Source organism: Alligator sinensis, unplaced genomic scaffold (assembly GCF_000455745.1).
Source record: "Alligator sinensis unplaced genomic scaffold, ASM45574v1 scaffold170_1, whole genome shotgun sequence".
NCBI lineage: Eukaryota > Metazoa > Chordata > Crocodylia > Alligatoridae > Alligator > Alligator sinensis.
The window spans coordinates 1,754,793-1,778,078 of record NW_005841863.1 but is presented as its reverse complement, the minus strand read 5'-3'; the positions used below and the strand labels follow the sequence as shown (position 1 = coordinate 1,778,078).

General features: G+C 41.0%; 1 protein-coding gene across 2 annotated transcripts in view; it reads right to left on the bottom strand.

Moving 5' to 3' along the window:
* The window catches only part of ZNF536 (zinc finger protein 536), a 458,794-nt gene that overhangs the window by 280,541 nt on the left and 154,967 nt on the right, over positions 1 to 23,286 (bottom strand). The window contains exons 1-2 of one of the 2 annotated variants that reach the window (XM_025216582.1): positions 16,195 to 16,319; positions 12,044 to 12,107 (exon numbers count right to left, since the gene is read on the bottom strand). In XM_025216582.1, the coding sequence (XP_025072367.1) occupies positions 12,044 to 12,107; positions 16,195 to 16,257 (127 nt within the window). In that variant the 5' untranslated portion in view covers positions 16,258 to 16,319. Of the gene's footprint in view, positions 1 to 11,415; positions 11,565 to 12,043; positions 12,108 to 16,194; positions 16,320 to 23,286 lie in introns of those variants that run through there. The other variant, XR_003096428.1, reaches the window with a different exon arrangement.

Sequence of the window (23,286 nt, the reverse complement as noted above, 5' to 3'; positions counted from 1 at the left end):
TGGAAGAAGGAGGTGAAGAGGCAGGCTCACTTGGTGCCAGGTGGATCGGGGGAAGACAAAGCAACTAGGCTCAAAGAAGCAATGAAGCCTTGTATCTGTATGATCTTCAAAAGACACAGCCTAGCAAACTCCTAGCAGAGCTTACTGGAGAAAGATATGGAGGGGGAAACAACAATAATTTAAATTATAAATAGAAAATTTATACTCAATTGTCAGACTAGAAAAATGAAACCCTGGAAACTACAAATTCCTTTTATAGTTTCATTCTCTGGACTGTGCATACCTTTATTGATATGATATATTACTGCTGTTGTCATTTAACTTTATTAATTGATCATTGTCATGAACACAACAGTGGAGCTGATAACTTTAGAAGCCACTACTATTTCCTATTATGCTTTCACATTGAGATAAGTGGTGTAGACTTACAAGAGTGTGGTTAGCAATTGCTGTGCACAGCAAAGACACACATGGCTTGATTTTGCAACTGCTATAATCATATCGACCCCAAGGTCAGAAAATATTCATAAAACATACTCTTTTTTTCAGAGTGTCATATGGGAGTCGCAAAAATTTTCTAGTTACAGTGTTGCCATTAACACTATTCCTTTCAATGACTCCTTGAATGAGGAGACAATCCTGAACAAGAACATTTGTACCAAATGCAATTGACTTGGGAAATATTTTCCTGAATTTCCCTAGCTGCTGCTGAAATTATCTCTATCTGTCTGAGTGTGATCATTCTGCCTCAGAATAATCTTGACTTTCCTTCCGAATGACTGTGCAAAGAAGCCATAACAGTGCTGAGCTTAAGAAAAGGAAACTCTGGTGATGTCAAAACAGACACAGTGGGATCAAATTCAACACTTTCTTAGTTCTTTTCAAACTATTGAATTCAGCAGGGTGCAAGTCATTTAAGTGAAAAGAGAGTGTGACCCCTAATATTCCAGTGCTGAATCAAGTATAAAAATGGCTATAACATTCCTTTATCAAAGAAGACTCAAGTATATGCAAAGACTATGGTGAAATGACCAAAGTACATTTGAATGGAAATATAGTATGGCCCTCAGGATGCTCCACCCCTAAAGAGAAATAGCTCTGATCATTATTGAATTGGGCACAGACAACCCTACTGACACACAGCACGTAGATAAATAAGGTTGCGTACAAAAAAGAACAATACATGTGAAGCTATCCTTTGGATGAAAGTCCTTTAAACAATTTTGTTGTTAATTACTATATTCAGGGTCTCTGACTGAAAGGACATAGAAACTAACCCATGGCTGATAGGTAAGTGGCAACCAGGCTGATAAAGGTGGTCTGATAAATGCAATCACAGGATGACAGACACTAGCAAGTTCAATTACAATTGCAAAGTCAGTTAAGAGATGGACTCTGCTAAGAGGAATACATCCTTAACAGCCTACTCTGACCAAGCATAGTAGAACCCTGACCAAACCCCTTAACATGACTGCAGGATTCCTAAAGCGTTGCCTGGTAGCAAGCTGAGAACAGCTAAGGTGTTCTTATCATAAGCACCAGAGACCAGAAGAGATAGTGTGCTACCACAATGGTTTAGAAATTATCAGGCAAATAAACAGGACCAAATGATAGAGATGCCTGCTGTTGCGGCTCAGTGGTTGAATCCTTGTCTGCCAGGTGGGAAATCCAGGTTTGATTCCTGGATGCACATATAGCTATAGCCACTGAGGTTCTGGCTCTTAAATTCTGTCTCAACAGTCTGAAGTGGGGATGGAAGGTCTGGGCAGCCTCCACTCCTCCATACTACTGCCTAGGGCTAAGTACAGATGGTCAAAAAGCCTAAGGCTGAATTGATTAAGTCTCTGCAGGTTAATCTAAACTGCAGAGATTAAACTGACAAACAACTGGACACACATTCACTTTTGATTCAGGAAATGCAGCCACATGCCTGCAGTGGCTCAGGCCAGGCGCCAGGAGGCACTACAGCATGGCTCTCTGACAAGTAGCCAGTATGCTCACTTCCTCTTCCTGCTGCCCCCTAGGTCTCTGGGATTTGCAGTCCAGAATCACAGAAGTAAAACTCTGCAAAGTTACTCATCACTTCCTCTTCCTGCTTCCAGGTACCTCTGGGATTTGTAATCCAAAGTTGTAGCCAGCAGTAACTTCCATTAAGTTTAGCAGGGCAGGGCAGGGCAGTTCTGTACTTAGAGGGAAGGGGGTTTAACCCCCCTCCCTGGCCCCATACCCTAGCCAGGGTTTGCCTGAGGGGAGCAGCCCCTGCCCCTGGCCCTGCCCTACCACCACCCCCTTCTCACTCTTCTCTGCTGTAGCAGATAGCACAGCACAGCCCAGGACTGGAAAGCATGCTGGGATGCTGGGGGACTGATTTAACTTAAACTAGGAAGAGGGCTGGGACAGAAGTTTCATAAATCGGTTTGACCCAAAGTCTGACTCTACATTCAACCAGGTTTATCTTAAACCAGCTTCAGCCATTTTGAAACTGGTTTACGTGCACTCAGCTTCTGTTATGTTACGGGTTTAAGCCAATTTCTGATCACTTAAACCAGTTTACGTGTAATGTCTGTCCCTAGCCCATTCGTACATGTCAAAAGTCCTGGTGACCCCTACTACTGACAGAGGAAATTTCAGGGGCTTTTGAACAGAATCATGCACTACTCAGCAGTTTGAGTTCACTTTCTCTAGCTCATGTAGACATTGCCTTGATTTTCATTCTCAATGTTTTGCTCTGAAATATTTAACCTAAAACTCAAGGGAAAACCTAACTACCACCTAACTTTACTTTACTTTGTTGCAAAACACCATGAAATTATAAAGTTAGTATGGTTTCAGCCCTAAAACAGAGAAAGTTTAGGAAAATCTCACTAGTTTGGTTTCAAGATTCCCACCAAAGGGGTAGTGAATGTTCTCTCATTTGCTTCAGTAGGAAATGGGAGGGCTCATCTTATAGCACTGAGCAGAAAAGCCCTGGTTACAGATGAAGTTTTGTACAGTTTTGCACCTAATGAAAATTTTGCACAGTTCTAACTCCTTACCAGCATTCTACCACATGGTTTCCAAGTTCCTGCACTTATTGCAGTATATATATTGACTATTATTAAATCTTTTTCTTTCTCTGTCTCCTTTTTTTAATTAAATGTAAGTTTATCCACAACAAGTGACATTTCCTAATCCTGCATAGGCCAGACATTTTGATACGAACTGAGAAAGGCATATTTAGCAAATCCCACTTTCTCATTCCTCAACACAAAGTATCCAAGTATTTTACATGTGTTTAGTAAAAGTAACAGGTTCCTTTTCAGTTTTAAACTTTAAGAAATATTTAAAAGACATTATTTCTCCAATTTAGAACTCTAGTTTTCATTCTCCTTCTGACCTTTGTATGGAAAGCATTTCATGTTTTCAAAAGTCTCCTTGTATTTTTTCTACATGTAATGCAAAATGCCGTAGAGGAGCAAATATGTAAAAATGTTATAGTATTGAAAAATGTGGGCACTTTGAATGAGCAGAGTTATTCATTTATATCCCCAGCTTATGAAATGCCCATATCATGTATCATTTATCCAACAGCAGACTCTTTTAGCTTCAGTCACACTGGCTAACAATATGTTATTGATATGATTTTAGGAAACTGTCAGCAAGCAGCTCAACTTTCAGCTCATCAGCTAAGGTGAATGTATGCACAAAATATACCTTTACATCTTTTGTAGGAAAGCCTGCACAAGTACCAAGGTTCCTGCCACTGCCATAGTAAAGCAATAGAAGTGTAAAGCTTTTTTCCTTCACTAAGGGCACAGTCCTGTGCTCCTTACACAAAACGAAAACTCCCCACTGGTTTCACTGGGAATTTTCTATGGGCATGAAATATGTGAGAAACTGGGATGAAATTCACTGGACAAAGCCAAAGTAAGCAAGACCTGTGCAGGTAACTCTAGGGGCTCTCAAATTAACAGACAGGTCATGGTGTTACACTCCCCAATTGCTAAAGCAGCCTATCCAGTTACTGACCTCTTGCATTCCTATGAAGTAGTTTTGTATTGAACTAAATCTATCCCACAGGGACCTATGGGGGCCCAACAGAGAGTCTCCTTCATCCATAGAGAGAATAGCCTTCACTGCCTCTCCACACCAATCCCAAAGTATCAAAACGGGCCCGAACCAGTGCCCTTAGCCCTCTGTGCCTAGGAGAATTTCAATGTAAATGCAAGTGACCACATACAGACTTTTAAAGATGAAAATTCTTTCTTTGATTTCAGCCATTTGCTAGCAAGGAAAATAAAGCTCAATGCAAAAAAACAAATCCAGCGCATGCAAGTTTAAAACGTATGTCACTTTTTTTTTCCAGAAGAAATGAACAAACAGGCACATTAGAATCCTGAACAAGACATCTAAATGTCTAACTCCACACACTTGAGAAAACTACTGTTTTCCAGTGGTGTTTCTAAAACTAGTTTCTACATCAGTTTACAAGCTCTAATAATAAAGGAGTATGTTGTACTATTAGATGTTTGTCATTTGTTTGTCTGACGAAGAGAAATAACAGGCTGCTGCAAGTTAGCACAGTTGGGTTTTTTCAGATCAGAGAAAGTACCGTACTTTAAGGATGTGCCGTACTTGCTCTTAAAAGGGTAAAACGAAATATTCTTCTAGCTATTCTAAGCCTGCCATATAAGTATTATGCTGTTACAGATTTCAAAAGGTTAGCTTCAATGAACCTGACATCAGTATAACCCAAAATAACCCATTCAAGAGAAAAGTAAGAAATAATTGCTGTTTTCTCTTTTTTTTCCTCAGCTATATTGCTATAATGATTTTGCATAACAGATTGAACAAAGTGCTGTTGTGACAGGTGGTAGAATTCAGCTAGTAAGCACAGAGACAGGGTTCAATTTAGTTTGTGAATCCTTTAATTGTTGTGCAGCTAATTAAAGAAGGTTCTTTACACTCGCAAGTGTTTACCGTTGCTAGTATGCATACATGAAAAATTAAATTGTGCCTTCAAGGGCTGAGAACTATAGAAAAATCATAGCTGATTCTGCAACATGCTTACCAGCTCAAAATAGCTGCTTTTCACAATTGGAATTTGTAAAACTTTTTGCTAAGCAAATATAGAGCTAATTAGAAGTGTTCGTTGGACCAATTAACATTTAAATAAATAAGCCATATTGCACATTTCACAGTCTTTATTTAATGATGCTTCTTAACTCTTTGGAAAGATTCCTTTAAGTACAAATAAGTTGTCATAAAAATGAAAGACAAAAATAACACCATAACAGTATATTCTATGCTTTTTTCTTTTTGCCTTGAAGTCTTCTCTAAAACTCTATACCTGTTACTGGGAGGGAGTGGGGGGGGAGGGAATACACAAATCTGGTTCCTTCTTTCATCTTGTCAAGTTACCTTTCCACCCTTTTGAATGCAAACAGCAAAACATATTTGATTACTATTTAAAGTGTTATGATAGCTCTGTTTGTTTACTTACGGCTTTGCCCCATTGGTACAGAATCTGTTTTAGAAAAATCTTACTTTCATCTCATAAGATGGCCATTCCAGCCAAAGGGAAGGGTGTTTTCAGGAGCCATTGCTATTGGAGCAAGAAAAGCAGCAGCTCTGAAAATTGCACATAGCAACATATGTGAGAGGTAAAAATGTTCTGGCTCTGCTGTTAGCACTCCCATATCCTTACTAAGTTCAAGAAGAATTGTGTTGTTTTTGCACCTAACCTCACAGATACAATTGTGTGCCTCATTAAGGTCAAGTGCTATTTTGCTTTCAAAACAACTGTCTTCTAATTTACCAACCCCTTTCAATCATTAAGACCCTCAAGTTAGTGTCAAACAAGCGTTTTGTCTCTCCCTCACCTTCCAACATATTTCCTAACATAAAGGTTACATTAAAAAATGGGAGGGGCTTCTTATTACAGTTTACCAAGAAGAAGCATAGTACCTTGTAATCATGCTAAGAGCTAACATGGAAGGTCTCATTGTTGACCTTGGCTTTCAGCACAGAAAACCAAATTAACAAGGACCAATTAACATTTAAATAAATAAGGAAGATTACTCTGCATACCAAGAGGGAAAATAAAATCAAGAGTACAGTACTTCCTTGATCTGAAGGAATAAGCTATTATGGCCAGGTTTGATTTCTGGTAGTGTATGGAGGTGGCATTGTGGTGGCATACTATAAACCTGAGGACAGCCAGCCCTGTGTGAAGGCAGGCTGTACTCCCACCCAGCCACTGCTCAATCTTTACACTAGGAAGGGCAACTTTAAAATATGCAACGATCCCACATTATCCTACACATGGAGGCTTCTGAGAGAAGTGGAGGGGTTCTGCTTTCAGTGACTGCCCTAATCACATGATTTCCTCTGCAAGTACCACGTATTTCTTCTGCAGATACTACTAGTAGTACAGCAATGAGGGATGTCATGGCAAGAGTTGACTGGGAATTTTATGACTAGATCATTTTTTCATGAGAAAATGCTGACTCACTTAAACTGCTATTTTTGGAGAAAGGTACTAATTTTGATTTTTTTTTTTTCTACAACAGATCATCTTAAATCCAGAAATTTCTCATCAAAATGAGAGAGAGGGCCAGGAAAAGAAGAATCAATATCCCAGGGCTAAAACACTTATATGTGAGGGACCCAGGTTCAAGTCCTTGCTCTGTTTTTACCCAAGCCATAGACTTGAACCTGACTGAGTGTCCTGACAGAAAACTATTCTGAGCTGGGTTCTTCTCTGCAATTTTTCATGTAAAGCTTTTGATTTTTCTCAATTCATAATGGGAATGTTTTGAAATCTCAAAACACCTCAAAGTTGTTTCCAATCCAGCTCTGAACTTGGTTTTTCTACACTTCCAGAATCTTCCTAGGGCAGATGTTCTATTTTTAAGGGTCCTCCATAAAAAGTTGAGTGCAATGACCCCAGTAGGACATATCCTAGAATTTTTGTGCAATTCAAGCTTGCACTGACTACTCACCAGCCAAACCTTTCCTGCAGCCCAGGGCTCTAATGGTTCTATAAATGGTTCAGTTAAGTTTCAGATCATTTTCAGAACACTAAAATATTATTTATCATCTTGAGTATTTGCATCTGGAGTATTGATTCAGGCCCTTCTCTAACCAACAGTCACCTTTATGAATAGTTTAGAGTTCAGAGAGATGATGATCATGTTCTATTTAAATATGTATAAAGGACAAAGATAATAACAATACTTTGCACTTTAATATCACCTTCTGTCTGAGTTTCTCAAAAGAGAATATGAGTGTTAATGAATTTATCTTCCCAACCCTCCTTTGGCATATATACAGCAGGTCACTGTTATCCCCATTTTTCAGATATGCAAACTGATGTATTGAAGGGGCGGAGAAACTGAGCACTCAACGCTTAAAGCACCCAAAGCCACTTCTGAAAATTTTGACCCAATAACTTATGGAAGGTCACAGAAAAATCTGGGGTACTGCAAGGAATGATCCACAAAGCTTACAATTCTTAAATTTGTCTTTTCAACCCAAGATCATCCTCTTCTAGATTTGGAAATCAGATATAGACAGACCATCACATTGCTCAGTCATGAGGGAAAATTATATTTAGTTATAAAATGCTAGTAATCAAGATAAAGCTGTTCTGTAACCTCAACAGAATCTGTAGATCCTGCATTCTTAAACATGTTCTTTCAAATTAGGCATTCTGGATATTTTTGCACTGAAAAGAATGACCCACGCTTTCTTGGACTTAAAGCAGTTTTGGTAAAAAAAATCTTTTTCTATAAAAAGAAACTATCGATTTCCAAGGGCACTATTTTAACAATATCCATACTCCACAAGATGCTGAACGAATGTGACTCTTTTAGTGGCCCTACATAAATATAGTTAATTTACTCGAAGATTTTGACAAGAATATGTGTTTGACAGGAAGAGGGGCCAAGAAGAGGAGCTAACATGTCCAAATGGGCATGCAGAAGCAATGTATGACAGGCCAAAGTCCAAGCAACCATATTATTCCCCAAAAAAACAAAACTTGAAAAACTGCTGGAGAAGTTGAGTGAGCATGACAACTCGTCCAGGACAGTTTGAACTTATGCAAGTGGTACTTCTGTAGCCATCAGCCAAAGGTCTTGTTGTCCTTGGGGAACTATTTACAGAAGGATGAACTGTTTTTAAACAATTTCTCCACTGTGTTAGAAGCAAACACACATTACTTCTGACATGAAAAATTTGTCTCTTTTGCACCACAACTTAATTTCCTAAACAACTATATTTATCATGAAAGACATAAAGAATAAATCTCATCTCCCCATTTCTTCATAATTTCTCACATTTCTTTTGCAATATCTCAGTGTCCTAAACAAATACTGGGGTGGGGGGTGGTTAATATCAGAAACCCAGTGTCCATAGCTTAAAGTTTTCCCATAAAATGCCTACAAAGTGAACTAGTTGAGATACATGGTTAAAAAAGATATGTGACATTTGAATTAAGCTGGGTGTTGCTGAGCCTAGCCTATGAATGAGCAGGTGTCAAAAAAACATAACAGAATTTCTCTGTAAACAGACAAATTCAGTGCTGATATAAACCAGAGTCTTTGGTTGAGGTTCCTTTTCTATTTACATTAATTTATAAAATCAATGCTTTGTACTTGTGATAATCTCAGCTGATCATAATTTCTACAGCATGATTCTGGCCACTGCTACCTTTATCTTTTTTTAAATTCTTTACAGTAAGGTGCTGATCCACAGAAAAAAAAGAGATTTTTCAAAATGAAATATTTCATTTCACTGATAATTCTCAATTTGGTAAAATATTTTATTTTATTATTTTCTTGTTTGGGATTGAAACAATCTTTGAATTGAAAAAACAATTTTCTTGTTTTGCATTTATCTCCAATTTTAGCTAATTTAAAGTAAATAACTTTAAACTAAATTGAAAAAAATTAAGAATAGGCTGAAACAGAAACATTTTGTTGAAATCAATCTGGATTTTTGTTCACAAAGATATTTTAGATATTGACTTTTCATCCTGTCTAGACATGGCAAAAATGGTCATAATCACTTTCTAGAACAGGAGAACCATTTCCAGCCAACTGCAGCAAAAAGAAAGTTTCTGTTGTATAGGGCATAAAGTGAAATAAAGGGTGGAAGTTGGGCAAGGCTGCAAAGATGATGAACGTTTTTCTCATTAAGAACCCTAAACTCTGATTCAGCAAGCACAGAGTCACAGTACTATAGCAACAAAGTTTGGTGCCCGGGGCAAAGCCTGTAGCAACAGCCCACCCTCACCCCACGCATAAATCTCGGGGGCACCCCCCCATGCCTCCCCAGGAGTGCATGCAGCAGCAGGAGCTGCCTTCCTCCCATCCCCGCACCCCACACAAATGAGCCCCTCATGGCTGTATCCTGCACCATGCCCCTTCACTTCTGTACCCAGGGCAGTCGCCCCGCTCGCCCCCCCGCCCGCGCTACAACACTGTAGATTCAATTCCAGGTTCTGCCAGAAACTTCCTGTCTGGCCACAGATAAAGTCTACTGAATCTTTGTAGGTGTGGCCACATGAGACATTTACTGAGCAGGTGACTAATTAACTGTGCAGTAAACATCTCAATATCTACACATGCACCTCTATTAGGGTACAGAAAACTAATACATTCTGCAGCAGGGGAGGTCTTGTAAATATAAGTCCTACCCTGCTACAGAACTGTTTTGTGCACAGCAGCACATGTATAGATGCTGACCTGGCTGGCTGGGGCACGAGAGTGCTTCAGTATAGGGGCTGCAGCCTGGGTAGTGCCACACTGAAGCACCTTCATGCTCCAGCCAACCCCTCCGCAGCACACTGAGCATGGTTGGAGCAGCCGTGGGCCAGCAGGTTGGCACCCCTGGACCGCCGGCCAGCTGAGGCTGCTGCAGCCCAGCTCAATATGCTGCAGTCCAGGCACACACGTGAACCATGAGCCTAGGAGCTTCCCAGGAGCAATAAACAGTGGAGCAATAAGCGCCACCATTTACTGTGGTGCATTAATAAGATGTGTAAACGCGCCCTCTGTGTCTCAGTTTGCCATCCATATAACAAGCATAATAATTTCTTCCTTTCTTCCATTTACTGTTGTCATGTCTGTTTAGATTTTAAACTCTGCGTGAGGCAGAGACCATCTCTGACTCTGTGTTTTTTCAGTACATTGTATGTTGGCTGGCTTTAGGGTTGGGTGACATGGGTGGCCGCCCAGGGTGCCATGGTCAGGGGGGTGCCCAGCACACACACACACACACACACACACACACACACACACACTATTCACACAGCCTGCACTCGAAGTACCACTCTACCTCTGCCCCACTCTGCCCCACACCAGCCAATCTTTGCCTCAGGATAGTGGAGAAGTGTCCAGTCAAGCCCAATCCCCAACTCCAGCTGCTGCTCAGGAGAAGCTGGGCTGGGCAGGGTGGTGCCTGCTCCCATCTGCCCACCTTGTTCCTGCCTGCAGCAGTGCCACTGAAAGAGGGGGTTACCAAAATACAAGTTCACCCAGGGCACCATTTTCCCTAAGGCCAGCTCTGATGTTGGGGCTGTAATGCTTCTTGGGGCAATAGTGAACTACAAAACCCAATTAATGCTAATAGGACACCGAGTACAGAATCTTTACCTCCATCCCAAATAAAACCATTTAAAGTTAAATACAAGCTGTCAAACTCAGTCTTTCCTTAGCCAGACCCAACTAAGGAACTTAGCAGGGTGTGAAGGAAGCAGAGACACGTCTTTTCAGACTAAGAATATTAAAACAAATCTCAGTGTGAAACTTAGTTACCCTGACTTCCAGGCATAATGATCCGGTTTTCTCTAGGACCTATTCAATATAGATACACACTTTTTAGTTGTTAGATAAATAACATTCTCTGATGCAAGACAAGTTTGCATTGGCAGCAAAATCTTCCCAGCACAACTGGCACCAAAATTTGTGCAAAGGATGCAAGATTCAGAATAATGTCAGATGCAGACTTTACATATAAACATACAGGTTCTGATCCAAAGTCCATAGAAGATCATGGAAATAATTTGAGCAACTTCAACAGGATTTGTATCAGGCCCATATGAAGCAAGCCTCAAGCCATTACACTTTTTTTCTGAAAAAGTTGAAAACCCTTCCCAAAATGGAGGCTACTATGCCACATGGTTGAAGATGGTTTGCAAAGAGATTTGAAGAGGATATAACCATAAGGCATAGCTTATTCAACACATTATTCTGTCTTTTTCCTCACTTCCTTCTTTAATAGATCCATGAGTTCTTTTCTCTTCACCTTCTCACCGCTCAGAACTATCCCACTGACATCACTGTCAGTACTTACTAGCACCAGAAGAAGGAGCAGGTATACAGCCAAAACAGTAAAAACATTTTTATTACTTACTAATTGGTTCTCTAAGACTTTCTAGAAGAAAATGAAAATGAAACTTCAATTAGAGGAAAAAACCCCTAGGAAGTTCTGATTATTTGTAGGCAGGATATTTGTTCTACTGCTGCTGCTGATTCACCACAGTGCTCAGTGTACTATGGGAAGCACCATGGCAGTGGCTGGAAAGAAGGTGAATAGAAAACAAAGACATTGTTGAACAGGAAAGAGAAACACCAGCCACCAGCAAAGTATATTTACTTTCCCAATTCTTATGAACTTCAAAAAAAATCTGTAATAGGCTATCTTTGAATTCCTGTGGACAACCCATAGGAACAAACTCAGCTCAGAGTCTATTTGCTGTTGAATGTGCACATGAATCACATTGGTACCTCTGCCCTGTGTCTACTCTGTTCCTGCAGTAAGGGTTCAACATCCAAAAAGGATCCTCCTCTGTGTAGGCAGACAGAATGCAAGGATAACTTAACATCTATCCTAGCATACTTCCCTTAACCTAGCACAAGGCTGATATAGCTAATTTTTAGTCTTCCAACCTTGACATACAAGCTATAAACTGCTATATACTTTTGTTCAGCTGTAGCCATTTCTATACGGAGAGAACTCAAATTGCAAATTATATAAAAAATGAGAAGTAACATACCTGCAAAATGAACATAAAACACATTTATTTTATAACCCAGTCTGTGGTCAGCTCTGCGTGCTCCCTAAATGAAGGAAAAATATAAAAAGTGGCTTAGACATGTTTGCAATATACACCTAAATGCCTTAGGAAGACTGCATATAAAGCTAGGCCTAGTATATTTTTCCTTATAGATAACATGAGAGTAAATACACTGATTTACAATTTTTAAAAGGCTTTATGCATTTTTGGTTGTTCACTAAGTTCCAGTACAAATTTTGGCTATAACCACATTACTGGCTGGCTGGTATCACTGGCAATAATCATATTACTAGGCCTGCTGGTCGCTGCGTACATTCTCCCACCCTAGTATGCCTAGAGCGTTACACTTCTTACGAAGCTTTTGTATATTCTCAACAATATTCTCCTTTCTGGGGTCTTGTGATACTTCAAGAATTCCCGAAAGGGTGACTCAAGTGGTGAGAACTGAAGTGAATTTGTAAACTTTTAAAATCAGAAAATAGATTTGTTCAATACAATTCCATTCTCAAGCTGTTACAGAGCCACTACAGAATAAATGGTTGGTAGTAGAAAAATTAATTTGAAAGCAAATTTAGCTAGTGCTGGCTACAACCACGGTTCTATTTCTCAGGCCAGATCAGTACTTGAAATAGCCTTGGAGGCATACAGTTTTGTTTCCATTCTTCCAGTATAGTTTAGTATATGCAAGTTGACTCTAAAAAGTTCCAAAATATCACCAAACAGTCTACAGACTCCATCTTTCACCAGCTGGCATTTATTTCTGCTGCTTCATCATAAGCACTTTTTTCCCAAATCATATTTTTATTGGAATCTGACTAAACTGTTAGTTACAGTGCTCATTTTGTAGACATTAATTAATGGCCTACACATAGAAGTGAGGTGGGGTGGAATAGGATGACACTGTGCATTATTCTGTTGGCACATACATCATTCTAGTAATTAATGTTGGTGTCTTTTTTAAACTGGGTTAAGCAATATGGACAACACATACTCTGTTCTGCCCAGATTTTACTTATTCTGGAGTCTCTCAGCTGCTTGAGAGCAGTGTCACTGGTAGTGCCGTATGGTCCTTTTATTTCCAAGAATGGTTCCATTTGGTATCAGTATGAGAGGTACAATGTATAGAGTATTTCACTTGAAGATGCTTTACAGACTTTGGCTTTCTGAGTAGCAGTCTGAAATATACAGACATAAAGGGGAGATTCTTCTGGTGGGTAATTCCTTTCTGAATTCTCAGTAATAGGGTCACATCCTCCTTTGCAGATTTCAAGTTGAATAGAAACTAATAGAAAGCTTTTATTTTGGCACCCAAACTGCTTTTCTTTCTTTCCCTCTCTCACCCCCAGCCACAGAACTGCCTTGCATGAGCATCCCTCTGTTTGTTTCCCCACAAAATTGTTGGGGTATAAGAAGAGTTAGCTGTGGATTTAACTTGGTGAAAACCAAATTAAACAAGTTCTCTCTTATGCAGAGTGCAACCATCTGGCCCCTAAAAAACAGGGAGCCTGATGTCCCTGAGAAAGGACTCTGAGGCCAAGTCCACACAAGAAGGGGCGTGCCCACAAAAGGTAGTGGCACAAATTTGTGCCGCTTTCTGCCACAGTGCATGCCCCTTCCCATGTGCTTTGCAGCAGGACACACTGTCCCACTGCTCCATGTGAGGACACAGGGTACCTCAGCACTGAGGCTCCACAGCTGGCAGAGATGGGAAAGCAGGGAGCCCTGGTCTGCTTGCTCCCCAATCTGTGCACTGGTCCCAGTGCTTGCCACTTTGGCATGGGTTGCACTGCTTTTTTCTGGGGAGTTTTGTTTGGGTTTTTTTGCTACTGGGAAATCACAGTAGCAAATTTTGCCCCAGCACTGCAAATTAGCAGCACTGCACACTGATTAATGTGCAACTCGTGCGGTTTTGACTCTGCAAAGAGGTTTGTCGTGCCACAAACCACACATGCCTGCATGTCCAGGTCCAGCCTGAGTGCCTGTCTGTTTATACCAGTTTCATTATTCTTGTATCTAAGCATCTAAACTCAAGGAATGTGTGATACTAGTGTGTATATATATCAAGGTTATCACTCATTTGCATTGGGTTTAGGGCAGAAACTAGCAGAACAGAAGGATGCAAAGCCTATTCCATAATAGAACAATAACAGAAAATACAAAAAAGCATTCAGTCTCCTTAACTTCCATGCTGAGAATAGTGGCTGCAATGATACCTTCCTAGAAAGAACAGCTAGAGACTTCAAGTCAACTGATTCAACAAGGTGATGACTAAGGACCTACGAAATTCACAGTGGAAGTGGACTGCGTGGCAGCTCCTTTAATCTTGCAGATTCCCCCATACCCCCCTGCATTGCTGATAGATTGAGGGGCCCCGGTGGCCCTGCTCTTTGTTGCTGACCAGCTGGGAGGCAAAAACAGTGCTGTATTTAAAACCACGGTTTTTGCCTCCCCGCAGATTAAGGGTGAGCAGCAGGGCCTTTCTGCTAATCTGCAGGGCAAGTGAGGGTGCATAGGGGAACCTGCAAGATTAAAGGAGCTGTCACATAGCCCACTTTCTGCTGTGAATTTGGTAGGTCCCTAATGATGAAAAAGCAGCTCATTGCTCTGGGTGGGGAGGGAGGAGGGGGAGAGGAGGCGCTGGAATTCCCACTAAACCAGGGGAATAGAATCACTGAGAAGAAAAGATGGGGAAATTTTCCTTGCACTTTCACACTTTCATTAAACTTGAACAGACTGCTTTTTTTGTTTTTGTTTTTTTGGGGGTGGAGCCAAAACTAACTTGGGACTCAGGGAGATGATTGCAATATTAAACTACCCTCCAGAGGTAAAATCTTATTTTTTTAAAATAACTTTTCCTGATTAGGACAAAATTTAAACAATGCTAATGTTTGCGTGGGAGGGGATTTCTATTAAAATTCCATTGTGGGAGAACAGTAACAGGAAGTTTTGGCTTGCTGACTACTGACAGAAAGCCTTCATTCCAATTTTCCCAATGGAAAATTAAAAATTTCCAGAAGAATGAAAATTTTCCTGAGGAAAATTTTGATTTGGCTAAAAAGACATTTTTCATTGAAAAGTTATTCCCCTGGAAAATTCCAAACTAGCCCTAATATGGCCTTTACATCATCTCATTAGACTAGATCTTGGTATGACAATTTATTAAGCATCCTAGCTCAGACCATTTCCTGATTTTTCAGTTAAAAATGGTGTAAAGAGAAATCCTATGATGCTGTCAGGGTTTTTTTTCTGGATTAATACTCAACCCCAGATCAAGAAGCCTCTTCTGACTGAGATCATTGAGGATTAATTTCTTTGTCACAATCGAAAAGGTATGTCTTTGGGGCTGCAGTTAATTCTGAGAAAAAAACACAAACTCTTACTACTAGTCAGACTTGATAAGGAAAGCAAACAGACACTTGTTAGAATGAAGACAGCAGTCCACAACTCCATTCTCTACTCATAGGGCGAAAATGTATGGGAAGAACACATGAGCCACCCATCCTCTTGAAAAGAGAGGATGAAGGAGTTGCAGCCCCTTTTGGAAGGGATTTTCCTTAAGGGTTGTGCCCAGCTGGTCCCCCCACAAAAGCCAGAGCCATTAAAGAGAATAGCCATTCTCTTAACTTAGTTAAAAAAAATCTCCCGACCATGGCTGAAGCCAAATGGCCCTTCAGGCTACTACTGAAGAATCAATTACATTAGCTCTAAGCCTAAGAGAGTCCTGGGGACAATCAGTCAGAGCCATAATAGCTGTGAGGGAATTGTTAAGCAAATTGAGGGATTCTTTAGGTAATTGGGATTGGACAACCAGGTCATACTTAATTTGAAGCATCCATTCCATACAAGTGCTTCAGATGTACATTAGGAACTGTAGTTAGAAACGTCTAATTGTGCTGCTGCTAACCCAGTGTTCCTAAAGAGGCACCCCTCCATCATCCTGTGCAGTGTATCTAAGGGGAATGTATGCGCTTTTAGGAGAATGGAGTGCAAGCAGCTACTGTAAGATGAAATCAGGGAGCTGTAAGCCAGATGTCACAGGTCTTCTGGGAGAATGTGTGGTGCTTATCCACGGTACCAACCAGGGACCCTAATATTCATCATTTCTTACATGTAATGAAAATCTCTCTTACAGAAGAGGAGTTGCATGATTCTTTCCTTCCTTTAAGACATTCCAAAGAAAGGAAGGGAGGCATCCTTCTTTTTTTTTTTTTCTTTCTTTTTTTTTAGTATTGCAGGTTGAACCACCAGATTTCTGCTGAATCAGCAAATTCAATTGTATGGGAATTCAGAGCTTCCACCTCAGGCTCTGAAGACAAGCCTGGAAAAGGCAGAAAAGAAGGATGTTGGCAGTGGAGGACACATGCACAAAGAGGCTCGAAAGGGTCAAATAGTTCTATAGTTATGAGAGATCACATCAGGCAACAACCTCCAAACTCGTACGGTGGGAAGCTCATACATCTGCTTGGGAAGCTCAGATTGAAACAGGACATTACCCAAATGGCAAAAAATCTCCTGCTCTCTCTGTCTACTAATGCATCTTCAGAAGAAGGCAACACTCCAGAAATTCATGACTATGACCAATTACTGACATCCTACCCTCTGACTTTGGTTATGGAGAATCTTGCTGGGAAAGCTGCTCCCATCATGTGCTGGTTAGCCAGAGATGAGCAAACTAACTCGTCTGACATAACAGAACCTGCTTCCCCATAAAGCCTACTTTCTTGCTGAACTGCCCTAAGTTCTCACAGGCCATACAAAAGGATCCAGCCAGCATAGTTTCAACAATGCCAACTCCGTACTGGACCATTCCATCCTCTTTTTCTTCCTTTTCCAAGATAATCTTCCATGAACCAGGAACTCAAGAAAAAACCTTAATACAAGTTCTTACAAAGAACAGGAAAAACAACTCTTCCAGAATGGAAGAGATTTCTTGTTTTGCTTTTCTTTGACAAAGCAAAAAGTGGGAAGGGATGGAGAAAGGACAAAACCTGGATGACTGGGCTACGTGTCAGCTACCATTTCTACTTCACACCTATGCAGGCACTGTAGCTGAGAATAGCTGGCTATAGCTGGACATAGTTTAGCCCAGTGAAATCTGAGTATGGCAGACTGACCAACAGAAGTTTGAAATACACACATGTCTGAAACATGCATATTTCTTGGCAGAATAAGAATAATCACAAGCAGCATGAGCAATTTTCTCTCTAGTGTATGTGAGAGTGCCAGTCACTGTGATGCAATTCAATATGCCAGCCTATAGATTTCTGAGGTTATCTGAAAGTGTGCCAGTTGTCACCCAGCAACAGGGTCTTTTAAAATAATATGAAATACAATGAAAACTGAAAAATGTTTTGGCTCTGAGGACTGATGAATAGCATAAGGCCAGTCCATGAGCCACCCCAACATGCCAGGATCAAGCTTTAGGGCCCACACTGCCCCCGTCTGGCCAGGACCAGGCTCCAGGGCCCCGCACCACCCCAAATCAGGCTCTGGGACCCCAAGCCATGCTGCCCCCACCCGGCCCCAGGATTGGGCCCTGCACTTCCCTATGCACATGATTTAGCACATAGGACCACATCCCACAGGATCTGTGGGAAACCCCATGAGCCAAATGGCACTGTGCTGGGGACTGAATCTGGCCTCTGGGCTGGAGGTTGAGCTATGAACCACTGGTGTGTTTTGGGATGGATAGAAACTAAGGGCACCTATACACATGCAGCAAGGCTGCTCCAACGTGCTGTAATTACAATGTGTCAGAGCAGTCTCAATTAACTGCATCTCCTGGAGCATGGTAATTACTGCACTCCAGCAAACTCCAGTGTCATGTACATCAGAGTCCCTTGCACTAAAAAATGATGGCATGGGGACCCTGATACACATGACACTGTGGGCGCTTTAATTACAGCAGCTCTTGGAGCTGCTCTAATTAAAATTCCTGCCCCCCTCCCCCTCCCAACTCCTGGAACACGTGTATAAATGCCCTAAGGGACAAAACTTATTTCAGTTTGATGTGCCTACGTGACATTTACAATTGTTGGTACTTATATGGCTTTTAGATTCTATTTCAATCTATGACAGAATGAGATTGCTTCAGTACAACCATGGCACCACAAATTTGAATGAATGAGGTCTCTTCCTCCTTTTAACTCAGTAACTTAGTGGTAAGGCCACTTGCCCAGGGAGCTGGAGATCCTGGTCCAAGGCCCACCATATCCAGAGTGAGATCTGAATTTGCCTCTCCCACTTCCCAGCAAAACGTTCTAACCAGGCCACAGGGTAGACATTACTCAGAGAACTTCCCAGCTATCTTCTTGATGCTGGCCCATTGGGCAGCCAAGAGGAAAAGATACATGGTACCTGGCAAGAAAAAGGAAGTGGAGGGGGAGAGCTTCATGAGAAGGATATGGCTGTGGAAAAAAGAACCCTAGCTCCTGGTCCCTGCCCCAATGGGCATTTAACAGTCATTGGATAAAATGGATAAACAGTAATGGGATAGTTTCTGCCTCACTGGGGCCATAAGCAGGGCCTCTCCCTGCTGGGGCCAAAGATCTTGCCTATAACATTTATGGCACAAAAGTACTCAAATGATGTTACATCTGTTAAAAATCTACTGTGCATTTTTAATCCAATTAGGTGACATTCTCTTCCTTGCTGTGTAAAACTAAACACATTAAATAAAATCACATGAAGCAAACCAGCTATGCTAGCATCATCTTTATAAACCTTAGTTAGAGGAGGCCATCTACAAGGCACATGGATAATTCTGTCTGACTAACTAGCCAAGAATGGAAACAAATAACTCCACCAACATGACTTACAACTAAACAGCAATTTTGACGCTCCATAACTATATAAGTAATTTGGGTCCATTCAAGGACACTCTTCTACCAAAGCACATATCAAGCAACTAAAGAATTAAGACAATAAATAGTAATTAATAGTTTCCCAGGCTTAAACAGCATTAAAGAGCTTGTTAAACAACATTTTGAAATATTAGAGGTATTTGCATATAAGTTTTGCAAAGTATATCTGTTTTCCATTTTCTGTAATACAACAGTCATTTGGATTCCTCATGTAATCAACAGACTCAAGTACATGCAATAGTCATTATTTATCACAGACTCTTTCTAAGCAGGTATTAGGAAAAAACTGATAGTAAATAAAGCCAAGACTTCACTCTCATAAGAATTCTGTTTTCATCCAAGAGTGCTGAAGGAGCTGGCCAGAGTTATTGTGGAACCCCTGGTGAAACTCTTCCACAACTTGTGGCACCTGGAGAAGTCCCTGAGGACTGGAAGAGGGCCAATGTTGTGCCCATCCACAAGAAGGGCAGAAGGGAAGACCTGGGTAACTATAGGCCAATCAGCCTAACTTTCACCCTAGGAAAAATCCTAGAAAAGTTCATCAAGGAGTCTATCTGTGATAAGCTTGTAGAAGGTAAGATTCTGAGTGACAGCCAGCATGGCTTCATCACAGGCAGGTCTTACCTTACCAACCTCATCTCCTTCTATGACCAGGCAACTCTCCACCTGGACATGAGAGAGCAGGTTAACATTGTATACCTTGACTTCCAAAGGTCAAGGTAGTATTCAATGATGCCCTCATGAGAAAATTGGAGGATTGTGGGCTTAACTCCAAGACAGTCAGGTAGGTGAGAAACTGGGTGCAGGATAGGACCCAGAGAGTCATAGTGAATGGATTTGTGTCATCCTGGCGAGAAGTAGGCAGCAATGTCCTGTAGGTGTCGGTGCTTGGTCCAGCATTTTTCAACATCTTTATTAATCATTTGGATGTGGGGGTGAAGAGCTCACTGGCCAAGTTTGCAGATGACACCAAGTTATGGGGAAGCGTGGTCATGCTTGAAGACAGGCTACAGATACAGGGGGACCTAGACAGGCTGGGAAGTTGGGCAGATCATAATCTGATGAAGTTCAACATCGAGAAATGTAAAGGGCTTCACCTCGGGATGAGCAACCCCCAACACACCTACAGGCTTGGCAGCACCAAACTGACTAGCACCATGAATGAAATGGACCTGGGGGTAATAATAGACCACAGTATGAATATGAGCCAGCAGTGCAATGCTGTAGCCAGTAAAGCAAATAATACTCTAGCATGCATCAATCAATGCACTGGTGAGACCGCAGCTACAGTGCTGCATCCAGTTCTGGGCACCACACTTTAACAAGGACATGGACAAGCTTGAGAGAGTCCAAAGAAGAACCACCCATATGATGAGAGTTTTACATGGCAAGTCATATGAGGAAAGGCTGAGGGATCTGGGACTCTTCAGTCTGAAGAAAAGGAGGCTGAAAGGGGACCTGGTAGCAGTGTATCGCTACACTAAAGGAGTACATCAAGAGCTGGGTGAGCAGCTGTTCACCAGGGCACCCAAGGGGAAAACTAGAAGTAACGGCCACAAACTTCTGGAAGACCGATTCAGGCTCAACATTAGGAAAAACTTCTACAAAGTCAGGGTGTCCAGACTGTGGAATAAGCTTCCTCCAGAGGTGGTGCAATCACCTACCCTCGAAATCTTCAAGAGGAGACTAGACAGCCACCTTGCTGGGGTCACCTGACCCCCAGTTATATTTCCTGCTTGGTGCAGGGGGCTGGACCCGATGATCTTCCAAGGTCCCTTCTGGCCTTACAATCTATGAATCTATGAATGTGTCTCAATGCTGAGATTACAGATGTTTGTAGTATTAGTAAAGAGTTTTTCAGACCCTTTTTAACTGGGAAGGTTGCACTGACAAGTTCTAAGTGCAGTCTGACATCTTATTTCACATCTGCTGTCCTGCAAGTTTTCTATAAGTGCATTACAGGTACAGAGACAACATCGGTGTGCTGCTGTTAGTGGCCCCTAGATTTCTGTTCTGCACATCTTTCATTATTTTAATTTACATTATGAATGGAGCTTTGCTGTAGAGTAAGGTACATCCAAGAACTGTTGTCCAACTGAAAGAAGTTTAGCTACAACTGGCTGAACCACACTAAGTTTTTCTTTTAACTTATTGGGAAAGCAGCCACCTATGAGCTATAAGCAGAGAATGATCCGGGAGCATCCTTTGTCTGCATGTGCTTGGGGTAGGGATGGGGAGGCTTTGTAATTAGAGTGGTTCCCAGACAGCCATTCTAATTAAAATGGCTCACTGTTGTGTATATTAAGCCCCTGTGTGTTTCAAAATGATCGCAAGATGATTCACCTAAACCTCATTTGACAAAGTTTATATAAAGCACCTCTGCAGCCATTTTGAAACATACGGGGGCTTAATACACATGATGGTGAGGCAATGCTGGAGTGTTCAAATTACAATGTGGAGCAGACCCAATTAATCAAGACTGCTCCAACATGTTCTAATTAGAACATGAATGAGCACATCTGTAGGCACCCTTTCATCCCTGCCCCACCCAAGTTTAAGACCAACTGTTCTGCAGGGGTAGAAGCATTTCTATTCAGGCAGCTCTGAGGGAATCAATTGACTTCATAGTTCATTATAAGATACCTGATCTTTGATAATCTCTCTTCATTCCACAGGTGTTAATGACCCTCTCTCCTTTTAATGGTCTTGATGTTCTATTAATCAAGCTATTCTTTCTTCTATGTTTTTGCTATCTATTAGCCATTCCTGGTAATGTCTCTCTTCTGTTTCACAGCCCTGTAGACTGTTTTTAGCTCTAACTAAAAACTTTATCTCAGGTGTGGTAATATTAACTCAGATGAACATCAATTCATGCCTGGAAATGACTGACTGTGAAGTATTAGATAAGGAGTCAAGATACTCAAAAAGGCTGGATTTTGTTTTACAAATCTGAAAAAGAAATGCACATTTAACTATAATGACTACAAGACTAATAATTTCTCTAACTAATTTCAGTTTCTTTTGAATATTTTTTGCCTAGTTTGTTGTGGTTTTTTTCCATTTTATACATAACCTAGCAAATTAGTGTGCATTCCTATAAAGTTATATATATTTTTGCTTTGTTCTTAAATTGAATTATGTAGCTCAAGACTCCTACCATATTAACGGTAGGGAATGCTTCTAGATTCTTTCTACCTGGCAAAAAATATGTTTTGGGTTATCTGTGATGACGCACCACAGCACGTCTACCGCCCTTTTCAAAATTCTAGGTATGCCTATGGCTACAAGGATGTCAGGACCTTTCACAACTTGTAAAATGAGCAGAGCACACAAGGAGCTAATCCAGCTATTGGACAACTGATTCTACTCACTGTTTCCAGGCAGGGGGGTACCATTTCTAGGTACTATTAAATAGCCACAATATTTGTACTTGTAGTTGAGGGCTAGTTCACAGCTGTCCATTAGGTGGAAGTTCAATTGGTAGAGATAAATGGGGAGAAGGAGCCTTACTCTCAGTCACACTTGGGGGAGCTTCTATCCCTTCATTCTTCACTGGCCCACAGCAGGGCCACAGCCCAGGGAAGAGCTATGTAGCATCACCTGAAGAGCAGTTGCAGAGGGTATTATGGAACGTTCCAACTCAGGCTGTGCAGATTATAGTTGCTTGCAAAGTAGGGCTGTGCCTCAATGGCATATCTGAGCACTAAGGATATAATTAGTATAAGTGGAAATTTGGGGAGGGGGGAATCTCACAAATTAAGAACAAATATAGGCATAGAAGAACACAAATTTTATACGGAAGAGTAACGGGCAAATGCTTATTAGCATCCCAACATAACTCCTTGCTTGATCTGATGGAACAAAATTGCCAAAATAGTCATGCGCTTACTAACCCTGACTGATTAGTAAAGTTTAAAAGACTATAACTGTCCACATATTTCCCTAATTTTGCTGCCTCTTTTGTGTCAAATTGGTCAAAACCAGACAATCTAATGTTTTAAATGTATTTATAGCCAAGATTATTCAAAACATGCCCCAGAAACTTCTCTCTCTCTCTTTTTATTTTACAGATATTGGGTGTTCAGACTTTGAACTCAGCATGGAGTGAGTTACTCCAAACTTACATGCTACTGAAAATAACCAAAACAGTGAGTTTTAATATCATGCTAGTTATGGAATGTGAAATTCACTTGAAGTGAATTTTGAATTTTCTTGCTTACCCTTGACTCTCCGCAAACATCTTAATATTGCAAAGTCCATGAAGATAGAAAAAACAAATCTGTTTATGAATTCAGGTGAGCATTCACTGATGAGTTTTCAATCCTTGTTTGGCTAAGTTAGTGTGTGACCTATAAAGAC